Source organism: Camelus ferus, chromosome 7 (genome assembly GCF_009834535.1).
Source record: "Camelus ferus isolate YT-003-E chromosome 7, BCGSAC_Cfer_1.0, whole genome shotgun sequence".
Taxonomy (NCBI): Eukaryota; Metazoa; Chordata; class Mammalia; order Artiodactyla; family Camelidae; genus Camelus; species Camelus ferus.
Genome location: NC_045702.1, coordinates 51,298,398 through 51,325,334, shown reverse-complemented (window position 1 = coordinate 51,325,334; position 26,937 = coordinate 51,298,398). Strand labels below are relative to the sequence as shown.

The following is a 26,937-nucleotide window of genomic DNA, read 5'->3' as shown; positions in this document are numbered from 1 at the left end:
TCTGATCTTTAAAATGGACTTAACAAAAAACCATAATGATCTCATTGGAGTATAATAAAAAAAAAATAAGCAAAGGAATGTATATAAATGAGGCTCAAAGGTTATAATTTATTCAGGTGATTATGGAAATTTGGGGCTGTGAGCCTGGTAATAAATATTTGATAGTGTGAATACATTTATTTATTCATTCAATAAACATTCATTGAATACTGAGAATTTGCTAGAGACTAGGAGAAAACAAAATGTTAAACTGTACTAACATGCTTCTTGCTCTCACAGAATTTATTATATATTAATGATGGATACAGAGTTAAGTGAAAAGACCAGGGCAAAGTTGTGATAAAGATGATGATGGGGTTGGTAGAAGGTAGCTTAAACGCATTGCCAGGTTAGTGGCACTCACCAAGTATTACATCAATTTGATTTATTCTGGACAAGGGACTGTGAGCACGAGGTGCTTGGACCCCTTATGACTCAGGGCTTTAAAAGCAAGAGCGTGCTCTGCAGACTCTCACCCTGATGTCATAAGGTAAAGCTGCTTGGGTCCTGGGTCATCACATGGAAGACAGCTGTTTTGACTTTCAATTTTGCACATGTGAGGAATAAATAAACTTTTGTTAGAATTTTGACACTTCAGGGTCCAAGTTTTACTTGCAGCCTCGTCTACCATATCTAATGCAGCATGTAGCTCAGATCTAGGAATTAGGAAGGCCCCAGAGTGCAAAGAATACCGGGGAATTAAAACAGTTTAGTGCTATTGAATTAAAGAATGCTCAAAAGGCCAGTGAGAAGAATTAGAATGAAAGGTAGGTATGGTCCAGGGTTTCAAAAGCCTTGTAAACCATATTCAGGAATTTGACAAATGGCAAAGAGCCGTGGAAAGTTTTAAGCTAGAGTAACGAGCAGGTCAAATTTATGTTTTAGAGTGATTCCTCTTGTTGAGAGGTAGAGAATACCCTGAAGCAGGCCAACAATCTAAGGTTAAGGAGGCAAGTTATAGAGGCTACGGCTCAAGGCAAAGGAAAGTTATCCTCAAGTGATGGGGAAACTGGAGGTGAGGGGCAGGGAGGGACAAGATTTAAATAGGCCTTTATGAAGGCTTTGAGTGGAGAGTTTCAGCAATTTATCTATATAGGCCAATGTTTCTGTAAAATACGCAAACGTAAGATGTTTTAACCCTCATCATCTGACTCTCTCTACTCTGACTTCCCCTCTGTCACAAGTCTCCCTCCTGTCGGGCGGCTTTGTAGAGGCTGCCCACCTATCTGAACTCAGTTAGGGGAAGCTGAGCTAGGGATACATTTAGTTTGGGTTTAGTGTGATACTGTTATGTAGCCTGCAGTCACTTCCATGTATAGTTATTCCACATATATTCCACATACAGTTTAGCTGGTCCCATGTAGGAATGGCTTCCAAGAAAACTCAGTTCGAAGGAGAAATAATTTCCAACCTAGAATTCAGCAAACTAGGCAACCCTCAATAAAATGAGATAAAAGAATGAAGATATTCTCTGACCAGTGTATAACATCTCAGAAAATGTACCATGCTCCTTATTTTAGGAAAGTGCTAGACAATATGTTTGTATGTATTTCCAGTATATTTGAAATTCTATAAACAGGATATGACTTAACTCAGACACACTTTTATTTCCAAAAATTGTCTCTTTGCTCTAAATTGTACTTGGTAGATTGCCAAAAATATCACGAAGATACAGTTGGCACTTGATGGCAGTAACAGCTAATATACAAAACCTCCTGAGTTGAAATGACAAAGGTTACCCTTATGAGCTGCATTCCATAATAAACAGTTATCATTATCATTTTAAAGAAAAGTTTGGGCAAGAAACTAACTCTGAAAAATACACAGATGGTTTTACTATTTTTTTCCTATAATAACATTGTCAGATTACTGGTACTTGACACTGTATTTCTCTTCTCTCTCAGCTCTTCCACAGTTTAAACACAACGTGATCATCCAGGAACACTGTCAGCACCCTAGGAGTTCCCCCACTCCCAGGTTTTCCAGCCACTATTTCCATACACACCTCCCCAAATGTGTGACTGTCCTGGCCTTTATGGTTATCAATCCCTTGATTTTATTTATAGTTTTACTCTTTAATATTCATCTCTAAATACCGTCATTACATTTATGTTTCTGAGTTTTATATAAATGGAATCATACAATCTATACTCTTGTATGTGGGTTCCTTTTACTCACTACCATGTTTCTAAGACACATTCCTATCGTTGAGGTAGCTCTATTTTGTTCATTTTCCATTTGGGGTAGGTTTCCACTGTGTGAGTGTATCATGACTTAGTTATCCATTTCTAGTGTTCATGGATATCTGAGTTGTTTCCAGCTTCGATGATTTCCAGTGCACCAGAAGCTGCACTAGACTGTATCACTCTCACTTTTAGAACTCACCAGCTATTTATAGATAAAGGCAGGAAGATACATTTTTATAAAATTTAAAAACATTTAGTCACCCTTATGAATGCTAGGTTCCCTTCCACTTTCTCACCACAATGACAGCTTATTTAAATAAACTCTGCTGAGCACTTTAATTGTACCTTTCCCTGTTTATGCTGATGAATTTGTATTAACTAAGGCAGTATTATTAGCTTTCAAATAAAAAAATATATTTACTGAAATAGCCATTGGACTAAATAAGTACAAAACATATTGATCTATGGTACCTAAAATGAAACAGATTCAGGCCTCAGAAATGAAATAGGGTAGATTTCTAGAAAGTCGTTTTAGGTGTGATGGAACACACACACCTAGCCCTTTAAATTGTAATCTCGTTGATATTTTGTTAATACAGTGAATAAAGAAAAATTGGAAGGGAGGATGTGAAGAAAAAAAAGAGGCAATGAGTAAGTGGATTATCCTGTCACTAAAACTGATTGTTCTCCCTCATTCAAGTCAGCTGATCAGTGGTCAGGCTGGATTTGTCCGGCCATCAAGCTGGATTTGCCCATTAGGCTCTGGGATTATATGTAATTTTGTAATAGCTGAATCTGCCACCAAAACTAGTCACTTCCAGAAATTTAGAATTGAGATTTTAATGCCCTATCTTATGACAAGCTAGTCATATATATGCATGTGTTTTAAGTCCTCTTGGCGTCATATGGAGGGGAAAATAAAGCAGCAGGTAAAAACAAGAAAGAACTTCAAGTTTAATTAATGGTTGGAAGAAAAACGTTTTCTGAGAATGAATTATGATTTGAGGTCCTTTGGCATGAACTGTGAAGCATCCCGCATAGCAAAAGGGAGTCTGGATATTACTGTAGGAAGGATGAATGTGTTGCATTTAATTGCCCAAAGTTTGGTGAAAACATCAAAAAGGATACTGCAGAGAAAAAAAGCAAGAGATAATCTTGGAAGAAGAAAGACAACAATTGATCAGCTCCTTTGTCTCATTCTTGGCCAAGAAACTCCCTTCTAAGGCTTCATTCAATCCAAAAAACTGCCAATCATTACAAAAGAAAGTTTCTACTGTTCTTTTCTCTCTTACCTCCAGAGACAGAAGAATATCAGAGGAATAGTGGACAAAAAACATTTGTAATAAAAAAATCTGTCATTGGAAATAATTTAACTGGATCAATTCTAGTAAAATCACTGACAGACATTTTAAAATTTGGCGCTTAATTTATTTAATAATATTTTATCCACTAAGGAAATACCCTGGGGTTTAGATATAGCAAGATGTACTGTAGTTGAAACAATGCATTAAAGTTGCTGTATTACTGATATTGTGTGTGACTATAAATTGTGCATGAGCAATTTTATGTTTACTAATTTCATGTTTATATTTCTGAGAAGTCTAGAAAGCCTTTTGGTAGGATAGTTAAACGTTCTGTACAATAGCTTAGGAGTAATTTTGCTTAGGATTTATTGAACACAATCAAGTCTTGGTGTTGAATTATTTAAAAAAGAAATACTGACTTTAAACTGAAATGATGAAAAAAAAACCAGAATTAAAAAAATTAAGATAATGTCAAGCTAAACCTAAGCCATGAAGAAAGAGTTTTTAAATAAGGATTGTTAAAACCTGAAACGGATTACCCAGATGAAGTCAGAGAATTTACTTTCCTGGTAAGATGATGAAGAACTGAAAAATTGTAAGATGGTTTGAAATGTGACTAGAGAAATGTTTTTAGGACGTAAGGGGAAAATGCAGTCAATTATTTTTCGAGAAAACCCACCTCTCAGATCTGCTGCCGGGAGCATAGTTGAAGCCAGCCCCAACGCTATACTCTGAAATCCATCACCACATTTGTGCCGGTGTTTCCTGCCAATGATTGCGGCTGGGATACTGAAGGCAGGCTCATTACAGGGGGATGTGCTGGATGTGACATTTGACTTTGGCTTGAAGACTCCCTGCTGGCCTTGCCAAATCTCCTAAAAACTGCACTGCAGTCCAGAATTCACTTCCTTCCCTTCCTCCCTTCTTCCCTTCCTTCCTTCTCTCCTTCATAGAGGTCAGCCCCGAATTGTGTTCTTTTAGCTCTCCTAGCCTCCTATAGCTCCTTCCCTATTTTCCCTCTCAGATGTTTCTCCCAGTGAATCTCTTGCACATCTAAGCCAGTCTTGGTGTTTGCTTCTCAGAGGATCTGGACTAATGTATGGGAATTCTGTTTGCCCGGGCTCAAAAATAAAACAAAAAACATTAAAACAAAGGAGAAGGAGAAACAAGTGTAGCTACCTCATAAATTGTTAGAAACCCATCTCATATTAAAGATTTATTTAAGGACTAAGAAATTTATATGTAAAACTGATTAGATTTAGTTTGTCTTTGTTATTTATATTTAAAAAACTGTTAAAAACATTTTGCAAGGGGACTATTTTTAAAATTTTATTTTTATTAAAGTGTAGTTGGTTTACAGTGTTAGTTTCAGGTGTACAGCAAAGTGATTCAGTTATACATATATATTTTCAGATTTTTTTCCATTAATATGTTATCATAAGAAATTTAATATAGTATCCTGTGCCATACAGTAGGTCCTTGCTGTTTATCTATTTTATATATAGTAATGTGTATCTGTTAATCCCAAACTCCTAATTTAACCCTCCCCAACCCTTTCCCCTTTGGTGACCATAGTTAATTTCCTATGTCTGTGAGTCTATTTTTAGGAGACACAATTATAAAAAAATAAATTTCAATTATCCATTCTACTGATTTTGGACAAAGACAAATGTATTTTATGAAAATAAAACTTCCTTATCCACTTAACAAAATACACAGGCTCTTAGCTTAGTATCTAATATAATTCTCTGAGAAGAACTATAGTCCAGTGTCATATTGTTTCTCATTTTTTCATACAAAAAGAGAAATATGGAGGCATAATAAGGAAAAAGAACATTACCTATGGCAGATTTTGTTTTCCAAAGACAGGCTACAGTATCCTCCAACCCATGTGCTCTTCTGCAGGGTGGCTTTGCAACCCTCCCATGAAGAGGTGGGTCTGTATTCCCCTCACTTTCAAACTTGTCAGGCTTGGGTTCTTTTGATCAGTAGAGAATGGTGGAGGTTCCCATTCTTAGATCTGTGAGTTCATGGTGCTTACTACCTTTGGAAAATTTCTGACCACTATTAATTCTTTACTTATTTCTTCTGCCACATTTTCTTTCTCTTCTCCTTCTGAAACTCCAGACAACACATACAACTGGATTTTGCCTCACAGATGTCAAATGCTCTGATCCACTTTTCATCTTTGTGTTTTAGTTTGCAGAACTTCCATTGACTTATCTTCGGGTTTCACTTATTTATTCTGTTGTGTCTAGTCTTTTGAAATCACATTTCCAAAAATCTCTGATTGTATCTTTCATTTTATTTTCATTTTTTTCCCAATAATCTTGATCTTTCTGCTGTAGTTCTCCATTTGCTTCCATACGTGGGTACCTAAATCAGTCTGCACTGTAGTTGAGCTGGGTCAACATTAGTTACAGGTTTAGTTAGATTCAGTTCAACATTGGCTTCAAACATTTTTGAGGGCACAGTCAGAATTCTCCTTCTATAGGAACTAGGCCTCACAGAAGTCTTTGTACTTTATAACCCAGCATTCTGAGTCTTGGGAGGTCTCTATGCCTTACAACCTGGCTGTTAATTTTTTTTTTCTTAGGGAGAGCATTCTTTGCTCTTCAGTCATGTCCTCAACTTCCAGTCTTGTCCTTGTGAGTTCTCTCTTTCCTGACGTTTTATCCCAGCCTTGGAGGCCTCTTGCAGGATCTCATAGAGAGATTTTTCTCTTTTGATACTTCTTTAGCCTTTGGCAGCTACTGCTTTGGATTGGGTAAATATCCAGGTTGCTTTGTAGGCATCTTTCCCATCTTTCTCGTCCTAACCTCAGCTCTTAGCCACTGTCATACTTGAGGAAGTCTGTGTACTTTGAGATAGTTGGGATGGGAGTATTCTTGTCTGACTGTAGCCTTTAGAGCTTAAAATCTTTGTTCTAAGTGATGGCCCATGGGCTAAAGCTGGCAAGTAGTTGTACACTCACTCTGTAGCTAGGAATCCTTGGATTATAAACTGTCACATTAGTCCATACATGTGCATTAAAAGATGGTTAAATGATCAGCTAATGTCTCCTTATCCCTTTCTATGGCAATCTTCTTTCTAATCCATAAGAGAGAAAAGTTCTATGGGCTTTTTCTTCCTAAGAATGTCTTACTACTTCCTGAATTTTAGTTTTTTTAGATGCCTTTGCTTCCTCAGTTCCATGACAATTTTTCTTAAAAATTGAAGTTAAATTGGTATAAAACATTATATGTTTCTGGTGTGCAACATTGTAATTCCAAGTCCATGTACGCTACAAAGTGATCACCACCAAAAGTCTAGTTACCACCTGTCATCATATGGTTGATCCTATTCTCCCACTTTGCCCACTTTGCCCCCTCTTCTCCTCTGGTAACAACCAATCTGTTCTCTGTGTCTATGAGTTTGTTTTTGTTTCGTTTTCTGATAGGTTTTATTTATTTATTTTTTAACCTTTGTTGTTTGTTTTCCATATTTTAAATTTTTTTATTTTTGGATTTACAATGTTGTATTAGTTTCTGGTGTACAGCACAGTGATTCAGTTTTATATATATATATTCTTTTTCATTACAGGTTACTACAAGCCACTGAATACAGGTCCCCATGCTATACAGTAGGACGTTGTTGTTTATCTGTTCTGCACACAGTAGTTTGTATCAGCCAGTCCCGAACTCCCAACTGATAGGTTTCTTTAAACAAACTATGATTTTGTAGCTTTTCTAGCTCATTCTTTTTAGGGTGGGAGCAAATGGTCTTTTGCAAATTCCTACATCCAAATTCTAAGGATAAATCCCACTATGTTCACTTGTTTTCTTTTCCAGTTTGCAATAATTCCTGTTTTCTCTGTTAAAGTCCATAACTCCTTTTAGACAACCCTCCTACAGCTGCAGCTCCTGCCTGATTTCTGTAACTACTCCCTTAAATCGCCCCTTGCCAGCTCCTGCTGGCTCTGAGTTGCCTCAGCATCCTTTGTTGGCTTCCTTTAACCTTGTCCACATTTTTTGAAGGCAGTCTGTTTAGTATACTCTTCTCAGTCATCTGAATGAGTCATCTCCTACTTGCTGGGCCCCTGACTGATGGATGACATTTCTCTGAAAAAAAAAGTAAGAGATTCAGCCCACTGGGAGGTAGTAGAGAGTATTGTGAAGAAGGAGAAGAGAGAGTTGCTGCTGTAGTTTGGGTAATGTTGAAGTGGTGGCCGTGTTGGTGACATCCACAGATGGGAAAGCTAGGTCTCCCGCCAATACTCTTTCTTTAGTAAGCCTCTGGCTTCTAACCTGGAAAGCTGAGCACTAAAGTATTATTTGGGTTTCAGTGTAATTTTCTGAATTAATTTTTGGAATTAATTTTGGGTATATACCAAAGATTAATGCAGAATGTAAAGGCTAAAGAATCAATGCAGCCTTCTTGGTATGGTGGGGCCTGGGGAGGTAAGGAGAGGTTAGAAGAGGGAGCAGACAATTCCAAGACGACTATTTTAATCAGATGCAATGTTTTATTTAATATATACAGTATTTACCATTTGCTATCACATACTTTACTCAGCACAAACCCTGAGTTTTCATATAAATATCTGAAAATTTCTCTATAAGAACATTTTTTGGTAGAAGGAACCATAAAATAATCAAATCTTTGTTGGCTTAGCTTATTGCCAGGAACACAGTAGGTATTTAAAAACTATTAGATATATTAATAGTAGCTGACATTTACTGACTAGCCAGGCATTGTGCAAAAAATGCTTCACATTCTGTTAATATCCCAAATTATAGAGGAGGAATCTGAGGATACATTATGCATTTCTACAGTAAACACTCAAAGTGATAATGAATTGACTGAGGTAGAGACTGTCACTTAAAATTTTTCAGAGTTCTTATTGGTGCCAAACAAAAACCAAAAAACAAAACAAAAAACTAACCCAGTTTATTGATATTCAGGATTGGAAGACAAAAAACAAACAACAAACCAAAAAACCAAAACAAACCAAAAAAACCCACCCTCTCGATTTTCTTGGCATGCGTGTATTCATAAAGTTTATCAGCATTTCTGCAAATCCCTGTGGGATAAATCTGACTGGACCAGAGTTACAATCACAGGCCATACATCTTGCCTATTTTCTAAGAGAAGCAGAGATTTCATTCTCTCTTTATTCTTTCACTTATTTCCTCCCTTTGATTTTTCCCCACTCCACTCTCTCTTTTCAGTCTTTCACATTCATTCATTCATTGCTTCATTTATTCTTTCCTTCCTTTATTTATTCAAGCAAGGCCAGGTGCTTAATTTAAAAATATTATTCAAAATGGTGCCACGTCACCCGCTGGGGCGAACCGAGAGGTGCTGTCATCTTTCTCCCTGCCAGCGTGGATCTCCGTCGATCCCCGCCCTCTTCTCCTCACCTGCTCCCCAGGCAGCTAGGTCGCAGTCACACACTCTGGCCTCGGGCACCCTCCCCCACGGCCTCTGCCCCTTCCCCCTCTCGCCGGGGCCGCCCCACCCCGCCCCTCCCGGATCCCGGAGAGCAGAGCGCATTTATTTGCATATTTCTACCTTTGTTCCCTCCCGGCAGCCAATCAGCGCGCGGGGAGAGGCGGAGGGACTGGGCGGGGCTCCGGCTTCGGCTCCAGCTGCTGCGGCCGCAGGTTTCAGAGCGGGTCGGCGCCGGCGGGGGCGAGCCGCACACTGCAGCCCTAGCCCCGGGCTTCCCCGTGCGCGTCCCCGCTGCTGCCTCGCCTTGGCCAAGCCCCAAAGGCAAGGACAAAGGCTGTTCGGGAGGCTCCGCTGGAGCCAGATTTTACCTGCAGTTGCCGGGAACCACAGGCTCCAAGATGGTTTGCGGGGGCTTCGCGTGTTCCAAGAACTGCCTGTGCGCGCTCAACCTACTCTACACGGTGAGTATCCCGAAACGGTTCCTCCTTGCCTGGGGGCTTTGCACCTGCTCCGGTGCTCCTTGGTTTCCTTGTCTGGCCAACGACTCTCATTTCATTCCGCACCCTCTTCCCGTCTTCCCACGCTCCGCGCGGCCCGGGCCTTGCCGTCAGTCCCCGCCGGGGACCGAAGCCGGCGATTGTCGCAGTCTCTTCCTCTCATTGTGAAGCCGCCGTCTTTCTGGCTCGCTGGCCGCGTCTCTGCCTCATTGCTCTACCCCGCCCCCTCACCCACCGCCTTGTTTTCCAGTCATTTGACCAGACCTCCCCACTTTCCTATCCTTATCCCTTTTGCAACTCTTTCTTGGTTTCCAAACCCATCTGGGGCGGATTTGGAGGAGGGAGGGCCGCCTGGGATTTGAAGACAGTTGTGCAAAAATAGCGTGATCTGAAACTGACAAGGCGGCATATGGATGGCGTGCGTCTTGTTTAGATCTACGTGCGCACTCGTGATTTTAATTGAGGCCACCGGGTAGGTTCACAGGATATCCGCAGCTTCCGAAGTTTGTTTCGTGCTTACAAAAAGGAATGTCTTTTTTTCGGAGCGGGGGTGAGGGCGGAGTTTTGCTTATACCTGATGCTTTTCCCATGTGTCTCACCTCTTATCAATAGCTTAACTCCATTTTAAGCGAAATCCTCCAGTAAATAAGCAAGCCTCCACCCAATTGTTTCGTTCCCTGACAACTAGCTTGGGCTATGTAGTTTTAACCCTGCAGTCTATCTTTGTGATTTTCGAGGGGCCATTCTGGTTGAACTGGAGGATGAGGGAGCAGGTTGCCATTTATCGATCGCCTACCACGTCCCAGGTTTTCCACACATGATTTCGTTCTTCTTTCTGACAGCCATCAGAGGCAAAGGGCATTGTCTAAATTTCATACATAAGATAACAGACCAAAAAGGGTTTTAATAAGTTTACATAGCTGGTAGTTGGCGAATCAGGAGTGGAACCCAGGCTGTGGAATCCAGATATTTTCACAGGCTTCTTGACTAGGCGGAAGAAACTTCCTCTTTTGTCATCTTCCCTTCATCATAGTCTTGCTCCCTTCTATAAATACACCTGGCGTTTTGCAGCACCCACCCTGAAAACAAACCCAGCTCCTCAGCATTAGCAGAGAGCTAGGCCATTTGTGCCAGCTTAGGTTACATCCTTGGAATGGAGAGGCTGCCTTGTAGTCACCAGCAGGAGAGAGAGGCCGGGTCATTTTACCGCTGCTTTTCCTTTGTATGTGAACATGGTTGCAGAGCTTTGAAAGCAAGACAGAAACTGGAGTAAAGTGTGCTCTTCTGGCTAGTGAGCAGGAATCTAATCAACATGTCACTAATGGTAGACTTGGGAAAAATTCTAGAACACATGGTGATTCAACTCCTTATAATTGGCAAGCCATGTCAAGTTTCAGATCGAAATCCACCTTTGTCTCACCTGAAGCATACCTATCATGTTGATTATTAAGTAAATGCTGACCAATTCTCCAGGTATTTTCTTTTATTGGCGTTAGTGGCCTGCTTAGAACTTCACATTCTCCATTTTATACTCAGTTCTGCTCTCCCCTCCCCCATGGTTTAGTCACCTGTTCACCAGACACTTAACCTTGTAGTATCTGTTTACACACAGTAGAATGTCATTTTTGCATACTTACTTGACTCAGGGGTCTGTATAGATTAGTGTGCTATATATATGTGTGTGTGTGTGTATATATATTTTAAGGCAAGTTATTTTTAAATCTAGTTCTTTTGCTTTAAAGATATGTCATTTCTAGTTGTATTTACTGTATATCAGAAAAGCAAGGAGAAAGGTAATTCTAAAGGAACATATTAAGACTCATATCTATTCTAAATTCTTGACCTTCACGATATATTCTATTAATTTTAATAGCTATGCAGTAGAACTTAATTGGAAATTCACAGGACCATACAAATGGTTATCCCTTTTTAAAGATTAGCCGTTTTAGAAAAAGGAAATTTCTGTAAATGAATTAGTATCTACTGTTTATACCTTGTGAGCAATTAAATGAGTTCAGCAATTTATCTTGGAAATAAATGAAAGGTAAAAGTTGAACCAGGTTTTAAATAGATGCTAAAAATGTGCCACTGCTATTGTTTAGATTCTGTATCTTCTCTAGTCTCTCCTTAACATTTTAAGATGGGAAATGTGAAGTAGTTGGGGGCAGGATTGAGGCTGAAGATTCTGGAGACCTTTCTTTTTAAGACATAAATAGAAGGACCCTTTTAAGGTTCCAATCACACTGGGTCCCTGCCTCTAAAATATGCTCAAAGTTGTAGGATAGGATCTGAGATCATTTCTAAAAGTGTTAGTAAAACAGGATTGTGTATTCGAGTGGCAGGTGTAAAGGCCATGACCTGCTTTAAGAGTCATCACTCTTGCATTAAAGCATTTTCCTGAGGAACTTAGAACTCTAGCAGCCTAACTGTCCACATGCTTAAGTGGCCTACTAGTGACCTTGAGATGAGAACAGAATTTGTGATCAGTCCAGAAAGCATGTCATTAAAATAGGTTGGCTGGAACATCCCCCAAACTTGTTACGGACTTTTGATCTCTAGCCAAAGCCTAATTTTTGTCATCGTTTATGGTTTGGTTGCTTTAATTAATAGAATCCCTAGGAGTGAACAACTTTAAGTTAGTATAATGAATATGAACAGTTTATAGATACAGGAGGAAAGGGAGAAGCTATGATCTCTTTATGTACCTTCATGGTGTTCTATGAAAGAGAATGACTTGCTTTAGAACTTCCTGTATGTAAAGACAATGAAGATTTCTTCACTCAAATATTGATTGTCTACAATGTGCAAGGCACTATTCTCAGTCTGGGAATACAGCAGTGAACCAAACTTGGCTTTAAAATCAATATGCCTTTATGAAGTCTCTTGTTCATTCACCATCTTCTCTACATATGATCTCAAGAACATTATTCAGTCAATAAACATTTGCCTACTGTGTGTACTCTGCTGAGGACAGTGGGAAATAATAGGCAGATGCCTACTATGTGAAGACAGGCTCTAGTTGGGGTTTATGGAGTAGGAAAATTAATGCTATCTAAGGGAAGGACTGATTTTAGATCATAAAATTTAGGACTAGGGGAGATCTTTGTGGGGTAGAGAAGTTGAGTGGTTAGGGTATGATTGAATAGGGGAAATGTAGAAATAGCTCGGGTCTTTTTGATACTATTCAGGATGTAAATACAAGTGGGAAAATGGTCTATTTTATTTTTAATAATTTACTTTAAAATAATTTTGATGGAAAATATTTTGACAAAAAGTACAAAATAACTTCAAAAATTATTCCTAGTGATCTGTGGGGAATTTTAGGAAGTATGAAATAAGTGCTCTATTAAATATGTAACATTTTGAGGATTTATAATATATCTCCTCATGCTGCTTCTTAAGCAGAGAAGAAAAGACTTCTAGGAATTGCACTGCTATTTATATGTATGTGTGTGTATATATTATATATATGTGAATAATTTTAATTAAGAATGTAAGGAACAGAAAGTAACTTGTGGTTTTCAAATGAGAAGGGGCATTTTAGAAGTTTCAGTTTTGTTTTCGTATTCTATATTTATTCTTCTAAAATCTTTCTCTGTTTATGTTGGATTTTTTTGCCATATTTTTTCTATACCTTTGGTTGCTTTGGGAAAAATCTCTATGCAGTTGAACATTATATTGATTTACGTTGATTCTAAGGCATGTTTATTTGCATTTTAATTATCTCTGAAATTGAAATTGTCTTGAAGTAGGTAAAACATGTCAGATTTTATGTATATATATAAACATTTTCCATTATATATAAGTAAAAATCTATACAATCTATGGAGAGAAAAAGAGCTGGATTCAGAAGGAAAACCTAAGTGTGAATACCATCTTCACAACTTGCTTGGAATTTAACCTTCGGCAAAAGTCTCCATCTGAACTTCAGGGTTTTTTTTCACTTATAAACTGGAGATGATATTTTTCATTCTTCCCTCATGGTGTCATTAGGATAAAATGAGAGAAAGTGAGTAAATGTTTTGGATGCACTATAGAAAAAAAGTAAGTTGTTACAGCTTTGTGGAAAGTCGAATCATTTTAAAATTCCTGAATTACAAACCGATATGGTACAATGAGAAGATTTTCGAGCCGTTGGGCTGGTATTAACTCAAGCAGGCCCTACGGAGGCAGGAGTTCATACCCTCAAAATACTAATATTAATCTTTCAGCTGTAAGTAAAAATGACTGAGGTGTGGTGAGTATAAATTTGGAATGATTTGCCTGTGCATTTTTTGAGTCCTATTCTGGTCATTAGAGTGCAGGAAAACTATAATTTTGTTCAGTCTCCACCCCAAAATAAATGAAAAAGAATAATACTTCAGCCAAAGAAAAATAAACTTACTGCATTTGCTTCCAAATGATTGCATTTGCCATTTTTCAAAATTCTGATCATCATTTTTTCAAGTTATTCTTGTTTATATTTTAATGTGTGGTTAGGTTTATTATTACTTCTCTCTGCCCTTGTTCAAACTACTGAATGAATTTAAAGTATTTAAGTGGTTGCTAAATATTTACTTGCATTTTGAATTTGAAATGATTCACTATTGACAGAACCTGGAATTTTCACATGATGCTGTTGAGTTGATATTTATAGTCAGTCATTGTGCCAAATATGTTTGTGAAATTTCCCAACTTTTGATTTTAAAACAGAGTAACAAAAATGTGCCATTTATGTCATTGCTCATTTGAAATAAGGTTTTGACTTTCACAAAGTTCAATGACATAATTCAGAGGCATTTACAAAGAAAGAGAACTTATTTGGGGGATAATTGTATTTCAGCGTATATTTGAAAAGTGAGAATTGAACGTCTCAGAGGTTTAATTTACATACAGTGTTACGTGGTTACAAGTGGGCCATCATCACTCCAAACATTTGAATTACTGGAGAAGACAGACTAGGTTCAGTTCCTCTTACTCCTTATCACATTTCACCTGAATTGATCCTCCAAATTATCATATTTAATTAACTGTAAAATGAATAATCCAGACCCACTTGTAGTGATGGATGAAGACTCTTAGAGAATAACCCCAGATTCCTTAGCATGCCATTCAAGGTCTTTCACCATCCGCTTCTCCCATCTGCATCCCTTTGTAGATTTCAGCCACAGAGGATTCCCCATTTTGCCCTTTGCTGCCTGTCTTTGCTGATCCTCTGCTCTTGACCCATAATACCTTGCTCTGTCTTTGTAAAGTTACTCAAATAAAGCCTCCTTCTTCTTTAGTCAAAAGGAATTGTTTCCTTAAAATTTGACTTGGGAATCTTAATACTTGAGTGCCATTCCAGACTAATTCAATCAGGATTCAGGCAGAGGGAGGTGGCATTTTTTTTTAAACCCCTTTTAAAAAGCTTCCTAGCTAATTCTTAATTACAGTGAGGGCTGAGAGCCAGTGTTGTAAGGTTTTATTTAATTCTATCTTTGCCGTTGACCATACCAACGCTCTACATTATAGATACCTTTGTGTTTGCTTTTATTCCCAGCTAGACCATTTACCTTTTGTTGACAGAAATCATAGCTTTCTTTTTGTTTTGTCCTTTAGTTTGTAGCTTTTTTTTTTTTTTTTTTTTTTTTTTTTAGCACAGAGCTTATACTATGTAAATACCTCTTGAATTGGATTTGCAGAATTGGCTGACCCCTTTTTACCAGAGGTAAAACATACCTGATGAAGACTTACATAAATATGATAATTTGATCAAAATTAAATCTAGAAGACAGCCAGATATTTTAAAACATGAAAGTTAACATTGGGTTAAATAATAATAAGTAGGAATTACATTTATCTGTCTCGTGTAGAATCTAATATGTTTCTTGAAATACTCTTTTTTCTTTCGTTGTTGGCCAGCCTTTCCTTATGTCTGAGGTTTTTCTGTAACTTTTCCCATGAACAAATCAACTTCCTGTAAAATATAATCACAGTTGGCTAGAGTTCTTTATATCATCAATCTAATATATTATTATTAGTCTAATATAAATGTATTACAAGATGAACCCAAATAATTTCTTTTGTTCATTCCAATAATATTAACTGAGCATCAGCAGCAGAGAGCAAAAACAAGTCAAAACATCCTGCCTTCATGGATCTTAAATTTGGGGGAGAAGATAGATGATAAGGAAATAAATTACACATCATGTTAGAAGGTAAAAATAAAAAGTGCTATGGGGAAAAATGGAGTAGGGAGGATGAAGAGTGGTGGGGCAGTGGACTGGGATGGTGTTACAGATGTTATATGTGGTGTCAGGATTATATTTGGCATTACGTATGTGTTATACATGGTGGTCAGGGTTAGCCTGCTTGGGAAGGCAGCACTGGAACAAAGACTTAATGAAGATGAAGGACAGACATCTGGAAAAAGTGTTTCAGGTCAAGGGAATGGCCTTTGGAAAGATCCTGAAGGAGTATTCCTGGTTTATGCAAGGAATGGAAAAGAATCCAGGGTGACTGGAACAGAGCGAGTAAGGAGTGGAGTGAGTCACAGAAGTTCAAGGAGCCAGTTGAAGGGCCTTGAGAGCAGTGTAAGGACTTGAGCTTCTGCACCAAGTGAAATGGGGAGGCGTTGGTGGCTTTGGGCTTGATTTTCATTTAAATGTTTTTCTGGCTGCAGAATTGAGAACAGATTCTAGATGGCAAAAATAGTAGGAGGGAGATCTCATATAAGGCTATTGCAGTAATTTAGGCAAGAGATGATAGAGATTTGGACCAATATGATAGCAATGGAAGTAAGAGAAATTGTCAGATTTGGGGTATATTTTGAAGATGAGGACAACATAGTTTCCTGATGGATTAGCATAGGGTGTGAGAGAGACCAGTCACAGATTACTGGTGATTATGGCCTATGCAGCTGGCTGGCTGGATCTGTCCTTAACAGAAATGGAGAATACGCTGGGTGAAACAGGCTTCAAAAGGAAAATAAGGGGTTCAGTATTAGATGTGATGCCAAACAGATACACAAGTGGAGCTGTCAAGTAGCAGGTAGACGAATAGCAGTTAAGTTCAGGGGAGAGGAATAGCTGGAGGTTTAAATTCAGGGAGTCATCAATGTAGAGAATGATATTCAGAGTTTAGAGTTGCTACTGGATAAGATCAACAAGTTAGTGAGGAGTGATGGAGAAGGTGGTCTGTGGATTAAACCAAGGACACTCGTGTGATAACAGTTCCAGGGGACAAGGAGAAGCCAATAAAGGAGACTGAGAAGGAATGGCTGGTCAGATAGGAGGAAAACCTGGTAGAGACTGGTATCCTCGAAGCCAAAGTGCACATCATTTTAAGGAGACAGAACTGAACATCTGTGACAAATGCTGCTGAGTGAGATGAGGAGTAAGACATGGTTCTTGAATTGACCAATGAAGAAGTCATTGAAGAAAAGCAATTACCCTTTTATTTTTTTCATATGATAGACTGTATGTCCCTCAACAATAAAGACCATGTCCCAATCACTCCTGCTTTCCTGAGTGCCCAGCACAGCCTTGGCACATGGTTGGCATTTAGTTGACTGAATGAAGGAATCAGTGCAGGGTTATCTTGCCCATAACTCTTGTCTCCTAGAACTGCTCTGAAGAAGGAAGGAGTAGGGTGGGGTTGAAACTTTGTTGGCAGCTATGAGTGCCACCTCAAACTGGTTATCCCTGGAAAATCGGCAAGTCAGGACTGTTGATTCTCTTTATATAGTTTCTTCCAGAGAATATTATATACTATGTATTTTGTGCTTTGTAAGTATGAAGCAATCTGCTTGGCACCAAGGAGAACAGAGAGAAGAAAAATAAGTGACAAAGGCACTTCAGCCGTCCTGGTGTCATTTGAAGAATGAAAATGAAACAAAGAGCTGAGGTCTTGGCTTCAACACTAATAAATGTCTGGTTATTTAGCAATATCTAGATTATTTATAGAATTTTCAGATTTCTATCCAGATATTTGGCATTGGAGAAACACATGCCTTCATCATGGCTGAATCATTCCTCATTTTTCCACATTAGGCAGAAGTTCAGAGGGAGAGTTCAGTGTTCAAGTGTGATTCCTTCACCACATGTTGAAGCATGGAGAGGGGAGGTGGTCTGGGGCCTTTGTTCTTCTGTGTCTGTGGGTGCTGTGGTACATTTTGGTGGTGCAGTCCTTCTAACTCTCATTCCTGGTACAAGTTTCTGACCTTCCACTACATCGTGACTTCTCTCTGGCTTTAATGCTGACAAAACATTTTTAAATAATTTAACTACAGAATCACATCCAGTTTTTTCAAATGTTTTACATTTCTCTTTCATCCTCAGAGCAATTCACTTACCCTGGTAGAATTTGGATGCTCAAAAAAAAAAAAAAATGTAGCTGTTTTAGAAATGATTCAAGTCTCTCTATGCATCTTGTTCCTGAAATGTGGATATTTGAGGAAAGAATGAAGATCTCTCTTTTGTAGGTTATATAGAGGAGGAATAACCTGGGACATCCTTAGGCTAGATTTCTTCCCCCCAAATATTGATTAGGTTAAGGGAAGCATGTGCCTATCCCTCAAGCATAATGAGCAAGATCAGGAGCTCCTGGGTTCAGCATTGTATTTTGAGTCCCTCTTGTGTACCAGGCACGCAGCCAGGTGCTAGGGCTATCAGGTCAACAGGTGCTTTGATTGTATGGTGCTTCAAGTATAGAGGGCTCATTAGAAGAATTCAAAGTATGGCTGGAGGTGGTGAATAGTGGCTAATGAATTACCTCCAGAGGTAATCCAGGCCCTTCACATCCTTGGATTTGTCAGCCTGGGATTTGGCTTTATTCTGAGATTAGAAGCAAAAGATAGCCAGTATGGGTATGACCTGATTTTATCGGCCTTAAATAAAAGACCATCGGAGACCACCATATTAGGAATAGAGTCCAGATGCAGGTAACTAAAAGCCAGCTACTGCTGCTTAAAATAGTAAGCTCTATCATTTTCATGTGGCAAGATGTCTAGAGGTAGGGAGTCTGGAGCAGGTGCACAGTTTAGTCATGATATCAAGGTCCCAGTCTTTTTTCCTACCCCACCATCCTTGGTATGTGACTTTCTTCCTCGTCACCCGGTTACATCTGCAGCTCTAGGTGTCATGATTTGTTCCATGCTGGGAGGGGGATGATGCTGTAAAATCTTTTCTGTGTAAAGCTCTGTATGTGTGTATTTTATAGAAGAGTTTTATTGAGGTGTTAATGACATACAGTAAGTTGCACATATTTAAAGTATAAATTTGATAAAGTTTTGACCCATATATACACCTGTGAACCCATCATCACATTCAAGAACTTGAGTGTATCATCACCCTGTAATTTCCTTATCCTCCTTTGTAATCCCTCCCTCCTGCTGCACAACCTCTGCTCCCAACCACTGACCTGCTCAGCAGTGAAGTTGAGGCTAGAATTCAATTTTGTAAGCCTGGGGAGGGTGTTGCAGGAGGAAGATGGCCTGGGACATTTCTCTGACTTGTTGATTCTCTTCTTATTTTGTCCTTAGAGTAAAAAGTTTCGGGGAGGTCTTTTTGGCTAAAAGGGAGGACTCAGATTTCTTAGAAGCCCATTGACGAAAGTGAAGGATTTAGTTAGTCTAGGTGGGAACGATGGTCACAGTAGGGAATGTAGACAGAGTCACTACAAGTTTGTATTAAAGTATTAAAAAATTAATGATAAACACTTGCAAGATGAAGCTTGTATTACCCTGAGTTCTTTATATAAGTTAACGATGAGCTTAAAAGAATGTATGGGCGAGATAGCGCAAACTCTTACAGGGATATAATTGGGAGATCCAATAGTTGGATCATCAAGTACAAGCCGGATCAAGGGGTTCAGAAGAGATGAGGCTCTCTTGCCCCTTCTGTTCACTTCACAGCCCAGTTTGCCACTGCTTTGGCTCTTTTTGAGGTTAGATCTTTCCATGTGCAAGATAGCCACTGGCAGAATCAGTTTTCATTGTCCTTATAGCTTGCTCTACTAGAGGAACCTTTTTTTTTTCTTTCAATATTCTTGTGTTATCATGTGGAACGTGCTGATTGATCCTGTTGGTCTGTGGACCCAACCCAGGGACCGATCACTATGGACAGGAGTATGAGTGACTATGATTGCTGCTGGTAGTGGTCGGAGTGGGCAATGAGACATGGTGATGAAGAGTTTTACCAGAAATGTATGTGCTGGGTTGTAAAAGCACCTTATGTCCCTCACAGAGATCATCCTTCCTCTAAGCGGGAACTGGTCTGATTCTTCTGTTCCTAATTCTAGACTGTTCTAGAAATCCCTTCATCATTGGAAAGGCTTGCTGTAGTGATTTAATACTTCAACACCCACTTAAGCTATTATAAACAACATTATGCACAACATATTTTTGGTCTTTCTTCTGTAGTGGCACTGTGTGTATTGATCCAAAAAGTGTGTAAGTACCTGTTTATTAGTTTCAAACAATTTTATTTTCTAGAGTGATCTTGAGACAAAGACTCTTCATCCTGAGTAGACTTTCCTGCTCCCTTATTATCGATGCCCTGTGTGCTGGTGTATGAATGTGGGGGTAGGAGACATATATTCTAAGTTGGGTCGAAGAAAAATAAAAAGCACAAAATGAATAAGCAGGGATTTGGTAGTTAACTAATAGAAAAGTTGTATGAGGACCTTATTGTTCTTTTATACATGACTGTGCAACCACGTCTCACAGGGAGTAGTTAAGGAGATGCCATTCAAACGCATATCAATCTGGCAACAAAGCAAGAACTACAACTTCTGCATTGTAATACTGTCTTTAGTACTGTATCTCAACGTTAGAAGTTACTTAACTATGCTGTTAGACGCTATGATACAGTCCTACACAGATTAAAAATGCACCAAACAGAAAGTTTGCCGCAGTTCTGCCTCTGTCATTGGGCATGTCATTTTGCTGCTCGGATTTATCACCTGTAAAATAAAGGGACTAGGTTAAGATCTCTGGCCACATAGATTTATGCCACTAGTGCCCTCCTCCATCAGACTCTTCCCACGTGTGCACTGGTAGTTTTGCCACCACCTGCTTTTCTTTAGGATTTGCTTGGGGAAGCAGTGCCAGTTGTAGACACTTGTAAAACCTTGCTTTGACATGCCTTTAGCTTTTCCAGTCTCTCTTTTAAAAGCTTTTTTTGTGTGATTCACTTCCCTTTGGTTTAAAGAGAAATCAGGAAAGGTTGGTTCTCCCTGCTCATAAAAAGCATTGCTATCAAACAGTTAACAGATCCATAATTTGTTTTTATCAGCATTTTGCCTCCCACAGGAAGGAAACTATTTGTCATAGGTCTAAATTTACTTTCTGTCACATTTGGTCTCATAAGGAAACTTGTTTTTATTAAACAGAAGATTTTTGCAGCTCCTTTGTCTACCAAGTTCTGGTGACAAACAGTCTTTTTAATTATACAGTTAGAATTAATTTTATTGGAATCCATAATTTTTATATCACTAGTTTGGAAGGCTTCACATAATTCCATTCTCTTCCAAATTACAAACCAGCCATAACCTACAATTACCACTACTCAAATAAATTGCTTCATTATTATCTTTAAAGGCTCCTTCTTAGTAAAAGTTAAACACTGACAATCAAATCTCTTTGGAGGTATGTCGTAAACCTTTAGGTGTGGTTTCCAATTTAGAAAGTTAATTATGAGTACTTGGGGGCTTTCTGTTACAATGTGTTAGAAACACCAGTCACATACAAGAAAGCATTTATGTTGTTTTCAGTTTTTTGATGGAAAAAACCCAAACATATTTTTGGGGGTTGATCAGAAAATTGAGTTGCTGAAATAAGTTGATGTTTGGACAATTTATTTCACTGTTGTAATAGTAAATGCAAATTTTGTTTTGGCTTGGATAGTTAAATCTGTGTTCTTTTCCACCTTATAAATGAGAGTGTATATTTATGTGTGTATGTGCATTTAGGATTTGGGTACGAGAAAGGAATGATGGGGATGTCTTGATTCACATGTGAGTCTACCCAGGTGTGATAGACTTAGCATCTTGCTTTCTGTTACAGACAAGTGGAGATTCAAGAAATGATTGCCTACTGCCTTCAGGTCTGTACCACCTTCATGTGAAAGCCTTCCGTTTTCCTAAATGGAAACAAATTATAGCAGAGAATGTGGATGGTACCCGGAGATGCACAGATGGGAATTAATGTGACATATTTGAAAGACAAATGAGACTATCTTGATATAAGTAGCTGTGTTTGGGGAATAGTGGGAACAAAAGATTGGCTGAGGAAATCTGGACCAGTTCACAGAGGAAAGCAAAGCAGAAGAATTTAGTATTGGGGCTCTAGTAAGAAGGGGGCTGTTAAAATTTTAAGCCTAGTTTTAACTAGGAATGTTTCATATATGTAGAAAATAATATGGTATACTCTTGTGAGCCTAACAGCTCAACTTCACAAATGCCATTGTTTTGCCATGTCTCTCTCTTTTTAAGAGGTTAAAAGTTACAATACAGCTAAAGGCCTACTCTCTAGCCGCTTTCCCAACCCCCACCCCAAAGTAGTCACTATCCTGAAATCAACATTTGTCATTTCCATGCATGTTTATATATTTATAGGCACACATACGCGACAATTTGATCAATTAACCACAGAGAAGATATAGTGTTGTTTTTGTGTTTGAAAATTTATGTCAGTGATTTGTTTTGTCAATGTTTAATCATCTTGTTTCATTTTTATGCTTGGGATTTACAGATTTAATAGAAATAGATCAGAATCACTCGTATTCTACTGTATTATCACACCAGAGTCTGTGAATTCCCTCGTCATGGTGCTTGAGGTTTTCAGTTTTTTACTATTACAAACAAGGCTGCAGCAAAATCCTGATATATGTGTGTCTGGTTGGGGCATGGGTATTTTTCTTGGATATTAACCTAGAAGCAGAATTTCCAGTTTATTAAGAGACAGGTATCTTTACAGAACAATTTGGCAGCACCTAAAAAAGTGAAGGTGGCCACAAGTATTTACGCTTCTGGTTGAATGTGAGTTCTAGATTCTCTGTATCCTGGGGTCATCAGGGTGGTTTTTGCCACTCTAGTGAATGTGAGATCCACTCTGAGGTTCACCCCATTGTTCTAATTTTTGTTTTCCTAGTATATCATGAGATTTAACATCTTTCATGTGTTGATTGGCCTTTTGGATTCTTCGTCAGTGAACCATCTCTCATTACCTTTGACCAGTTTTCAATGTGCTTTTTGTCCTTTTAAATCGATTTGTGGGTGTCTTGTAATACATATCTGTATGCTCGAAACATCTTCTCCTAGTCCTGGGCATATTCTACATTTGTCTGGTTTTCCTCTGTCATACAGAATTTTAAGATTTTAATGTGGAGTATAGTGTGGTGGGTGAGAACATGCACTCTGTAGCCAGGCAGCCTGGATTCATGTCTCATTCTATCCTTTCCTTGCAGTGTAACCTTGGGCAAATTTCTTAACGTCTCTGTGCACAGCTTCCTCATCTGGAAAATGGAGGCAGTAATACTATCTACCACTTACGGTTTTTGTGAAGATCAAATTAGTTCATATATGTAAAGACTATGAATACTTATTTGCACATAGTAAATACCATCTTAGTATTATTACATGTGCTCTTTGGGGGTCTTGTTTAAGAAATTTATCTTTAACTACAAAGTCAAAACATTTCTCTGTATTTTTTCACTTAAAGTTTAAGTTTTGCTTTTTATAATTAAGCTTTAAATCTATGGTGTGAGGTGGGGGTTACGGCTATTATTTTTAAACATCAGGAGGTAGTTTTGAAAGAGCTATTAATTAAAGACTACTCTTTCCTCACTGACTTAGAATTCTATATCTCTCAGGCCCTCACTGCTGGATTGTTTAGTTACTGGGTTTTAATTACCAAACCATTACAAGAAATTCTGATATTTGTTTAGATTATTTTTAACTTCTTTATGTTTTTTAGCTTTGTTTAGACATTTAATTTTACTAATTAAAAAAAAATAAAACACATTCAAAAGATGTAGAGTCAGGCTTAGGTTTTGCAGAGCACTGGGAAAGCAATAACAAAGATAGAATATGGGACAGTTAAGTGTAACCACTGACAATAGTTGATTTGCCACTGGGAGCATTTGTTATGCGTGGTGTTGGTGACTGTGGAGCTGAGCTGAGAAAAAGTGCAGCAGACACAGGCCTTTCCCATTAATCTTCTTAAAAATGTTTCCAGTTCTTTAATGACATTTATTCTTCCATGTAACTTAATGGATCATTGTATAAATTTTCACCCAAAACCCTCGTGAGACTTTAACTAGAAATACATTGAATTTGTAGGCTAAATTGAAGGTGAACTGATGCTTTATTATAATGAATGTTCCCACCATAAATAAGATGTATCTCTTATTTTAATTTAGGTCTTTTTCATGTTCTTCAATTCATTTCACAATTTTATCCATGGAAGTCTTTTAGTAATTTTGTTAGATGTATGAATACATACCTTATATTTTGGGAGCTTACAAATTGCTTTTAAAGAAATACATTAAAATTTTTTTGAGTGCATCAACATGCTATTGGTTTTTGTATATTGATCCTATTTCTAACAACTTTTCTGGTTCTTATTAATTTTAATAATATTTGCAATCTTTTGAATTTTATATGTAGTTACTCCCATTGATTTGAATAACAATAGCTGTGTTTTCCCCTTCTCTTTGTTCCATATTCACTCCTAGGCAGTTGTCTGAGACCTCCACTACAGTGCTCAGTACAAGCAGTGAAAGCTGGCACCCTTATCTTATTCCTAAATTGAGAGTGAAATGTTTCTCAGGTTTTATCATTGAGTATGATTTTTGCTTTGGGTTTTTGATAGCTATTCTTTCCAGTTAAGGAAATATGGGGGGGATTTACTCTTGTTCTTTTTCTTAAAAAATAATTTTGCTGTAGACCTGAAATTTTTTCTTTTTTAATGAAACTTTATTTATCCTTCCTATTATATGTTTCATTCTTTCTACTTTCTTTGGATTTTCTCTGGTTGGATCTTTTTCAAGTCTCCATTTTTAAATAGGGTTTTGTTTTTTCCATATTTTTTCCCCCTAAACTATCTTTTTAGTCAGTTTAAACATATTAATTCTCCTCTCATTTAGTTAGTTCTATTCAGGTTCTTGGGAGCTCCAATCCTTTTCCTGTGTCTGTTCCATCTCTGTCATTGTAGATTTTTTCTTATGTATTTTGTGATTTTTGATTGACAACACAGGTTTGGTTTTGTTTTATTTTGTTTTCCCTTTGGGAATGGTGTGAGGGAAGGCTGGGATTCAGAAGTGTGCCTCTTGAGTCATTTTGGATTGGCTTCCTTGAGTTTTCTTCCCTAAATGCCATCACTACTTGTGATCAACTTTTATTTAAATTGCTTTGTTTGGAGATTCCTGCATGCCTGGGTAGTACATTTAGACTCCAAACATGGGCATGGTAGGCTTGGAGTGTCTCTTTCTTGCAGATTTTGAAGAGACTCAGAAGTCTTTGCTGTCTTCCTGGGTGTGGTGGTATAGTTTTTCTATGACTGTTTACACTGAAAATACAGCTTTCTGGAGGTCTAGATATGCGACGGTCTTGGTTCCACTTCCAAATTCTGCCTGGTTTAAAACCCAAGTCCCTCCCCTTAGGGAACTGATCTAGAAATCCCTTCCCCATTTCTCATGGCCCCACAGTGTCAGTTGAATCTTTGCAGTTCTGACTTGCGGTTTTCCCCTCTTCTGTGGTCAGTGGGAATTTCCCACAGTTCCTCTGTGCTCAGCTATATATTTAAATCAAATGTTACAGTCTTTTTCAGTATTTTAAAGTATGTGTAGCAGGAAGGATTCTATGGTAACTCAGTTGCCCATGTTCCTGGAAGCCTCTATGGTAGGCTGGATAATACTCCTCTCCCCGCAAAAGTGCACTTCTTAATCCTTAGAACCTGTGAATATGTTACCTTACAGAGTGAAAGGGAGTTTGAAGATGTGATTAAATTAAGCACCTTGAGACGGGGTGATTATTCTGAATTACCTGGGGGAGCCCTACATTATCGCAAAGGTCCATAGAGGAACAATGTAGGTGGGTTATACTCAGAGAAAGTGATGTACTTAGGAAAGCAGGTTGCGGTCTGAGAAATCTGAAGATGCGACACTGCTGGTGTTGAAGATGGAGGAAGGAGTTGTACAGGCCGAGCAGTGCAAGTGGCTTCTAAAAGCTAGAAAAGGAAAAGAAATGAATTCTCCCCTACAGCTCCCAGAAGGAAATGAGGCCTTGCCGACACTGTGATTTTAGCCTAGTAAGACCCCATGTTGGACTTCTGACCTCCAGAATTGCCAGAGAATGAATTTGTGTTCTTTTAAGCCACTAAGCTTGTGGTGATTGGTTAAAGCAACAAGAGGAAACTGATAGATCCTTTAAAATGTTTTTGAAGGAGAGGCACGTAGTATTAGTGATGGAGATGGGCTAAAACTCTATTAGAGACACAGCAGAGCGAACTTGGTGAGGAATACTCTCAACAGTTACATAGGAGGGTGTAGCCTTTCTCCCCCACTACCTAAAAAAAAAAAAAAAAAAAAAATCAGGGCAGAGATCCTTGTAAATGATCTAGATAATGTTTTCAATAACAGCTTAATGCCTAGTCTAAGACCTAGAACTTCTTAAAGAAGTGACAAAGTGCCCCACCCCCTTTTAGTTATAGACATTATTTTTCAAAGGGGAAAAGGTTCTCATTGTTAATGAGAGCCTGTAAGTTGAGTAGCTGAGAGAGCAGACGACAATTTTCTCATTTTGCTGAAATGCTGTTATTGTAAACAAAGGATTTGGTTTGCTGGGAGGATACTGATAGGGACACCTGAGTACTTCATGCCAGCTACATGGTAGGCGTTGCGTTGGTGGTAAAATATCAGACCGCTTTCCTTAACAGATGTTCTGGGCTTGTTCGACTCCAAACGTGTGAATTGTTTTGTGTGTGCTGTGTAGTCTGCTGTGACAAGTGACCACAAACATGGTGGCTTTAGCAAAAATTTCCTCTGACAGTTCAGGAGACTAGAAGTCCAAAATCAAGTTGTTGGCAGGGTTGTACTCCCTCCAGAGGCTCTACCGGGGAGTTTCTAACTTGCCTGTTCTAGCTTCTGGTGGCTGCCAGCATTCCTTGGCTTGTGGTCACATCAGCCTCTGCCTCTGCCTTTGCATTGCTGTCTCCCCTTTGTGGCTGTCTCCCTCTGCTTCTCTTACATAAGGACACTTGTGATGACATTGTTCTCTACTCTGACTCAGCCTGTGAAAATCTCTGACATAGCAGTGATTTGTCCCACTGTAATTTTCCATTCATCCTAAAGTGAGTTCTAGAACAAGGGGGCCACATCCATTCCACTGCGTGTTCTTGTCCAATCTGTCAGCTAAGAATGGTTTGACATTTTTAAATGGTTGGGGAAAAAAAATCAAAGGAAGAATATTTTGTTCCACATGAAAATTGTATGAATTTAAATTTCAGTACCTGTCAGT

The 26,937-nt window shown here is 38.5% G+C and overlaps 1 protein-coding gene across 1 annotated transcript in view; it reads left to right on the top strand.

Annotated features, from left to right (window-relative positions):
- Positions 1–9,213: 9,213 nt before the first annotated feature.
- TSPAN13 (tetraspanin 13) overlaps positions 9,214–26,937 on the top strand; it is a 31,684-nt gene continuing 13,960 nt past the window's right edge. The window contains exon 1 of the mRNA XM_032483896.1: positions 9,214–9,423. Within this exon, the coding sequence (XP_032339787.1) occupies positions 9,361–9,423 (63 nt within the window). The 5' untranslated portion in view covers positions 9,214–9,360. The remainder of the gene's footprint in view (positions 9,424–26,937) is intronic.